Source organism: Tupaia chinensis, unplaced genomic scaffold, assembly GCF_000334495.1.
Source record: "Tupaia chinensis unplaced genomic scaffold, TupChi_1.0 Scaffold000196_1, whole genome shotgun sequence".
Classification (NCBI taxonomy): domain Eukaryota; kingdom Metazoa; phylum Chordata; class Mammalia; order Scandentia; family Tupaiidae; genus Tupaia; species Tupaia belangeri.
Genome location: NW_006159671.1, coordinates 1,140,789 through 1,148,896, shown reverse-complemented (window position 1 = coordinate 1,148,896; position 8,108 = coordinate 1,140,789). Strand labels below are relative to the sequence as shown.

The window sequence follows — 8,108 nt, the reverse complement described above, 5'->3', positions numbered from 1 at the left end:
CAGCAGGAAAAACACAGTGTGAGGAACTCCCATCCACTCCAGAACCGCTAAGTATTTTCTCCAACTCAGATGACCTTGTGCTCCCTCAGTTATTTTTCTGATATACATCACCAGTTTCACCCCACCTGCCCATGTGGTCTAAATAGATTAGGCAGAACACAAAAAGCCTATTTTTATAAGAACGTAAATAATACCTTTGCAGACCCAGTCAATCATTTTTGAGGCTCTAACAATCTGTTTTCTATTTTCCTGGACAAACAATAGCATTCTTTAGATATTTATCAAGTAATTTCATCTGGACAGGGCTTCCATACTAATTTTTGGAGGGGGTCTCTGGTAACTCTCTGAAACAGATTTTTAAAAATCTACAGAAGATGAAAATTCTGAAAGGAGGGCTAGCAGGGGACACCTTGCAATTAGCTGAAACAGATGATGGCTACCTTGCAAAATAGAACAAAACTACCTAGAGACTAATTAAATCCCACTTTAAAATTTATTCGACCAAAGAAAAGTGGTAAATAAAACTTACCATTAGGTTGTTTGAAAATCAAAGAAGTCCCTTCCTCTCCCTAGACTTCGACTTCCAAACTCAAAATAACTTTCTTAATAATACTAGATCAAATTAGAGTGTGTTGTCAAGAGAAAGCAGATTTTAATTTCCAACTAATTAGGTAAGAAATTACACTTTGGGGGCCAGACAGCGGCACAGTGGTAAAATAGGATACTCTGTAAGGCAGAGAATTACGCATGAAATAAAATGCAAAGCAGAGTACCACACATGAAAGTTCCCAGTTCAAGTCTAAAAACCTCCCTGAGAACATCAGGCATGCCCTTCCCCATGTTCTGAGGCCAGCTGAAGGCTGAGAGTGGATTGTAACATCAGGACCTGCTGGAAGTGCTGCTTCTTTCTTGGGGGGAATTTCTTTTTTTTTTTAAATGACACTTTTCCAGCATGGCTTCATAAACTGCTCGGATTACTAGTGAGCACTAGGAAAAAAAAAAAAAAGAGCCCCAATTCTTAAATTTTATATTATATATTAAAGAACAGATTACACTGCAATTAGAGAGCCTATCCTCTTAAACTGCTTTTATTTTATTTATTTACAAAGAGGCTTACTTTGCATGTGCAGTTCCTGCAGTGGTCACCATCCACCCAAGAGTCTTGGTCCCGATAGAGCAGTCCACTCACTTGACAGGTCTTCTCGCAATGACAGTTTTCCAATTGACTAAGTCTTGTCTCTGCATAATTTAACTGCAAACATGAATTACTGGATGTAATTTTTATCATTCAATTGCATCTACCTAACAAGTCTAACAGACACAGACAGACACACACACACACACAAAATCCAAGCAGAAAGTGAAAAAAAAAAAAAGCTCAGAATAATTCACTGATTCATTCACTGATTCTTAAAAGAATCAGTTTGCAGTCTCTTTGTGTATGTTCCTTTTGTTTTTAAATACAAGGTGGAATCACTCTAAATTGAAGACACTTTGTCTCCCATGGTCTAATGAATACCAAATAAAACATTAAACTGCATCACGGGACCCTCATGAGTGTTCATAAGCGTGTGTACTTTCAGCTCAAGCCCACACAGAAACACTGATAACGAATGTGTTCTTGAGGCCTCATTACAATGTTTGCAGGAGACCTGATCAGGAGCTCCATGCACTGACATTGTCTCCCACTATCTTCTCCCTGGTCACATGCTAACCTGAATGTCATGGTGTACATGTGAGGAAGTCACTACCTCTTCTCTAATGAAAAATTCTCAGGAACTGAGATCAAAAAAAAGAAGTTATGGGAGGGCCTACTTTCTCCCCAGATCAGGATTCTCCTGGACAGAATGCCCCAGATATTTGCTTCGGTGTTCAGATAAAGGTCAGGAGAGGTAACCAAATGCCCAGGTGAGATAAGAATTTTGTAAAATAACCTTTTTAAAATTTCTCTAGGCCACCTAATGGTTACCATTAATCACAGTCCTAGAATCTTCAATATGAACGGAATGGAAAAAAAAAAAAAAAAAAAAAAAAAAACTTGAACATTTTCATAAGAAATCCCTTCAAGTCATTATCTAGCCCCTGTTTTCACATCTCTAGTGGTAAAATATTTATTATCGTCTAAGGAAAACCACTTTTTTTTATTAGCACTGGTTGTTTAAAAATGCCTCTCTTGGTTTGAGCTGTGAAATCTTTTTCCTGTAAATTTACTTTTGTTTTGTAACCCATCCTGAGCTCTTCTAATCTTCAAACATTGGAAGTTATCCTGTCCTCATGTCTGCTTTCGACCACTGTCAGCACCACCTAGTTTCCTTAGCAGCTTCTCAGGATGCGGTTCCAAATCCTCTCTCTTGATCACTTTTTTATGTAGCCCACCCCAGGTTCCCTTCAAAAATATGGTGAAGAACAATTACTCCTAACAGGACTACTCTCCACAAATAACAACCACATGTAATTTCAACATTTGGTTCTATAATTTAATTCACCTTCTTCCTCTGAGATTTTTAGAATTTCTCAAGAAAACTTGCCATTTGTTTGCTTTTTGTGTGTGTGGCAGCAAAGAGCAGAGAAAATAACCAATAGGACCCTAGCCAAGTTTCTTTTTATTTTTAATTAATTAATTAATTTTTATTATTATTCATACACTAAATCACCATACATCATTTAGATTATGAAGAGACTTTAACCAGCATGTACTATAATTAACCCCCAAAGAAATCACTGGACTCTGCCTGAAAACTTGGCATCCTATGGCTCTTTCTAATATGCATGGTCTTCCAAAATTCCATCTTGCATTTAAAATCTCAGCTCAATCAAAGAATTTCTAGAATCTATAGTTACATTCTTTGGGAATTCTATAGGAAACAGATAGAATATACTTTCAAGAGCTTGATCAGGCCAAGTGACCAAATCATATGTAAATGGGGAGATAATAAAAGGAAATGATAACATAGGGTTTACCAGCTTTACATCCATAACCAGTAGTTCTACATAAGGTCGTTACTGGTCTGTAATTGCGGACTGGACAAGAAAGAGTTGAAACAGATTTGCATCTCTCCTAACAGTGAAACACAATGTGGAATCCATTAGAGAAGAAGTGTACCTGCCATACTTTGAAAATCTGGCCAACTCTAGTATCCATATCAGTCCAAGAAGAAAACTTTTCAGAGTCTAAATGGTCCAAAAGGCAATTCAGTATCTATCTAACTTTCTTAAAAATCTAGGAGTTTTCCTAAGGATAATACTGGCCACTTCCAGTACTGGTCCAACAAAACTGAGCTCTACTCACCTACAAAGCTGAATTCCAAGGAAAACAGCAGGTATGAATAATGAATGCTATGCTCAGAGCTGATTAGGCCTCCCTTCTGAACATTGTTCTTATTTTTAATATATTTAACCTTTTCTGACATCATTGAAAGCCCTAATCTCTGTAATAACAAGAGTATATCAAATAGACACAAAGGCAAAAGGATATTAAAGCAAAAAGATAATTTTTCAAAGATATTTAATATGTAATCTTGCCTTCCTTTTTCCTTCTGCTAAATTCTATAGCAACAATAACGGAGATAAACAACTCTGAGTCAAAAAATGAAATTACATTTTCTGTCATTGGTATTAGCATGCTCAATTTATACAAATTCATTTTCAAAAACTATTTCTACTCTAACTGCCATTTTCGCCCTGAAAGCCCGCAGTCCAAAATAGACATAGAATCAAATCTACATCTCTATTTTGTCTTACCTTTGTTCATGCATTTATCTAAGCAACCATGGGCCAGATCATTTATTCTTAAGACTACACATTCAAAGATAGACAGCAGAGGCCTTTTTCACAGTAAGAGGTCAATGAATAGATCTGAGTTCATTAGTCTTGTGGTAGATTGCTTTTTTTTTTTTCCTTTGAAATACTATTTATTAGGCATTTGCTATGTGGAAAGGAAAAAAGAAATTTTCTATTGTTAAACTTTTAAGCTTAATTGAAAAATCATTTTTGAGCACCTCAAAATAATGAAAGTCTCAAAAATTAAGTATGTTGCAAGATGAAATGCCACTCCAAGGGCTATTTGATTTGCATACATTGGTTTCTCAAAGATTTAAACAAAAGTAATTGAGAAATTCCCATTCTTCAGTATCACTTCTTTCTGAGCGCCAAGGCACAATAGGACTATAGCAAGGTGGGAACAGAGGGAACAGGATGGGATGGAGCCTGATCTGCCATAAGGTGCTTGGCCTGAGGGTAGGTAGTTTCCATCACGTCAAGACTGGGAGGAATTTCAGAATAAGCCAGAGAAATGGGACACTAATGGAGGTGTCAGAGGACCAAAAAAAAAAAAAAAAGGAATAATACTTCGGGTTGCTGCCATGCACCTCCTCTGCCTTGAAAGTGTGGTCTTTCCAAAATGTTAAGATTCCTCCGGATGACCCCTATCAACCCTGACCTCTGTAGCCTGAATATGAGGGCAAGCTGGTCTCATGATCGCTCCTGTACCAAGCAAGGGCACAGTCATTTGTCAGCATCCCTAGCGCTAAAAGGAGAAGAGGAATAGTGAGCACTAGTGGGCAGACCTCTGAGCTGATCTGGTTTCTATGTTTAATTTGATCTGAATTTGTACACTTGTCTAACTTGCACACTCAGCTTCCTCCCTGAGAAGACTCCAGGGCTTCCACTACAACCTGACTATAAGGACTTTCAGCTGCTTTCCGAGACCTGCTTCAGACCCTCTCTCTAGACTAGGGCCCTGACAGCAACTCAAGCTTCTGCCAGAATTTGTGATGTTAAGCCTCTGGGAAAGATGTTCATTTCCTTAGGAGCCATCTTCCTTCATGGTTGCTTTTTTTTTTCCCCCTAGGTCTAACAGTAGCCTGTGGATTACCCCAGAGATAACATAGGTATTCCACTTTAATATACACTAACCTTGTCTTTCCTAAACCAGACAGGATTTATTTCTAGGCCCTTGTAATTGCTGCCACCCTAGCCTGAGGCTGAAGTTCTCAAAAGCTGACCTGGGGCTCAAGTTTTCAAGCCAATCTGGGACTGAAGTAATCAAGCTGGTCTGGGACTAAAGTGATCAAGCTGGTCTGGGACTGAGGTTATTAAGATTCCTGGGAGTCCTCTCATCCAAAGACCCTCCCCAGTAATCAAGATCTAAAAAGAGAATACACTCGAAAAATGGACTTCCTCGTTCTAAGAATTATGACTGTTTATACCTAAACAAAACAGACATCATGTTTTATGATTATTGTTCCTATACTTTGAATGTCTTACCTTTTGGAGTAAAATCTTTCACTTACTTCCCCTCACCTATCCTACTCCTATAAAACTCCTTCTATAATAAATACGCATGACTCCTGGCCATCAGGGCTGCAGTCCTGAGTTTACTCTGGCTGTAGCCAGCTGAGAACATGCTAAGGGGCATTGAGGTCTTGGTCTGACTTTGTTCACCTATGTCGCCTTCCTGTGCACCCATCCCGGCTGGAGCACGGCTTCCGGCAGTAGCCACCACCTACTGAATGTCCACCGCGTGTCATGCACCAAACCTCACTTGCTTGGTCTCATGGAATTTTTACAAAATCAGGAATGATCATCACTCTTTTACATACAGAGAAATAGCAGTTGGTACAAAATCCAAAGTCTTGGTCAAGGCTATGAACACGCAAGGAAGAGATGAAAAGGAGACTAAGGGTCAAATCAGTCTGACTCCATAGGCCACAGCTTCTCTCTACATATATAAAGGTCTATATGATGATATGCCTATCTTGGTCAGCTACTAGACAACTCAAACCAAACCAAACCTCAAAGCTTAGCTCCAACCCCATTAACTAAATCTTGCCACACTGTAACTGAAGGCAGAGTCTGGCTAGACTTGGTGCCAGAGAATTCTTCTTGATCCAAGAACCATATTTAATGTCCAGTTCGTCTCACACCTGCAGATTCCATCTCCTTAATCTGCCAAAAGGGTGAATCACACTCCTGCTGCCTTCAAGATGGCAGACTAGATACCCCAATGGATTCTGCCACAGAACCAACTAAACTGCTGCATTCGCTATATGAATAGACACTACTGAAAATCATCACAGAGCTGACACAAAAGGAAGAAAGCCGAGGCCAAAACCAAGGGACAGCAGAAATCTTAGGAGGTAAGTAAGCACCAAAGCTGACCTATGTTTGTAAGGTTTCTGCAAAAGCATGGAGCTCTTGATTTCCCGTCTTGACAGCTACACAGGGTGCAGGGTGCAGAGGGGTAGAGTTAGGGAATAGGTTCTGACCAAGATGGGTGTATTAAAAGAAACTCCTATGGAAAGGTAGGTCCCTAACAGGCTATACCTCAGTTACAGAGTGAAGTAAAGAGAACAAGCCTTGTACATAGCACAGAAAGATCTTCCTGTTCCTGAGCACTGAAGAGAGTACAAAATCTTCCCTGAGAACACTAAAAGCATTCTTTCCTAAGGATTCATCTGTGTGGGGTCTAAAAATCCTTAAGCCAATACTCTAAAATAAGGTGGCCTGAATTATCATGGCAGAAGCATAAATAATTTCAACCCAGGACTCGAGGGATTCCCACGTTTCCAAGGAAAACCAGCAACTCACAGTCAAAAGGGAGAGTTAAGAGGCTGTGTTGTACCCTAACCTTCCTCCTTTTTTAAGTTGCTACAAGTTTTGGGTTCGAATATTTTACTCCCAACAGGTACCACCTGAAAACGTAAGTTCAGTTCAAGAAGTGATCAGACACATTCCTCTTTGTCTCTCTTTTTATTTGCTCATCCTTCTTCTTGTTATCTCCCTCCTGCTGCCAGTAGAATTCACCTTCTTCTCTCTGTATGTCATTTCTTCTTTATATCTCTGATCTCTCTTTCCAACCCTCTCTTCTCCAACCATAAACTTTCTCCATTGTGACTCAACATTGAGGATCTAACTACTTGTGTTCTAATTCCAGCTCCATTGAGGGAAAGTTACTTTATCTTCCTCCACTTCAATCTTCTAATCTGTAAAGTGGACTAATAAAGTAAACCTAGCTCACAGGATTGTTGCGAGGATTAAAGTGACAGTGACCAGCAAAGGTTTAAGCACTAAAACTAACACAAAATAAATGCTCAATCAATACAATTAGTATGAGTAACTTTCCAGCTTCCTCTAATTCCAGGGTTGAAAAACCCAGGCCCATGGACCCAACCTGGCATACCAATAATTAGCACATGGCCGGTAAGCTAAAAATGGTCTTTATAGTTTTCAATAGTTGTATTTTACGTGATTATATTATTATATTTAAATGAAATAAATATATACATAAAATTCTCAATCTGTCTCTTGGCCTGCAAAACCTCGAATTTGCTAGCTGGTCCTTTACAGAAAAAGTTTGCCAGCTCCTATTCTAGATTATCATAGATTCCAAACCATGCAGTTAAAAAAAAATCAAAGTACTCATTTTCAAATTATAATTCCATACATGGTTGGGAGAAACAGATTCATAAATCTGAAAGAGTGCCGGGGGGTGGGGGGGGGAGGTTTAAAAAGGTGGATTAAACTATTTTCTGCTTGCAGTTGCCCCCAATTAAATATCTTCTGCTTCACAAATGCTCATTTTACATAATAATGTTATAAGGATAGAGCTCAATGTGGCTCCTGAATAATGTGTAGTTCAAAAGAGAAAAAGACCTTCCCTGCAAGGGGGAAAATTGGGAAAGCAAAGGGCACCCTTCAAGCTGAAGCATGGAGAACTGCAATCACTTGAGACCGAGTGGCATGTTTCTTGTTCCAAAAATTCAGTAGCATGCTAAAATATAATTAACAGTATTGAGATCAAGCTGCTCCAGACAATATGGAATAAAAGCCTCTATACACCACAAGCTGGGAAGGCAAATGCCTGTGTCTCACATTTCCACTGTACTCTGAAGTGAAAAGCTAGTGCTTCAGGTCTCCAGCTTCAGTCTCGATCTTTCTCTTACAGAATATCCCATTTCTCCTTCCCAGACAAAAGGGGACAAGTCTTGGCCAAAAACCTCATTTGAAAAAGAAACACTGTCAGGGGCAGCACAATCTATGGGTCCAAAATGCAGCCCTACCTCGCAAACACGTACCTACACACCAATTCTTTTCCGCATGCCACGGCT

At 39.3% G+C, this 8,108-nt stretch overlaps 1 protein-coding gene across 1 annotated transcript in view; it reads right to left on the bottom strand.

Annotated features, from left to right (window-relative positions):
- Window positions 1–8,108, bottom strand: part of NELL1 (neural EGFL like 1) — a gene marked incomplete in the record, with an annotated part of 909,119 nt that overhangs the window by 695,859 nt on the left and 205,152 nt on the right. The window contains 1 exon segment of the mRNA XM_027771205.1: window positions 1,118–1,252. Coding sequence (XP_027627006.1) covers window positions 1,118–1,252 — 135 coding nt within the window.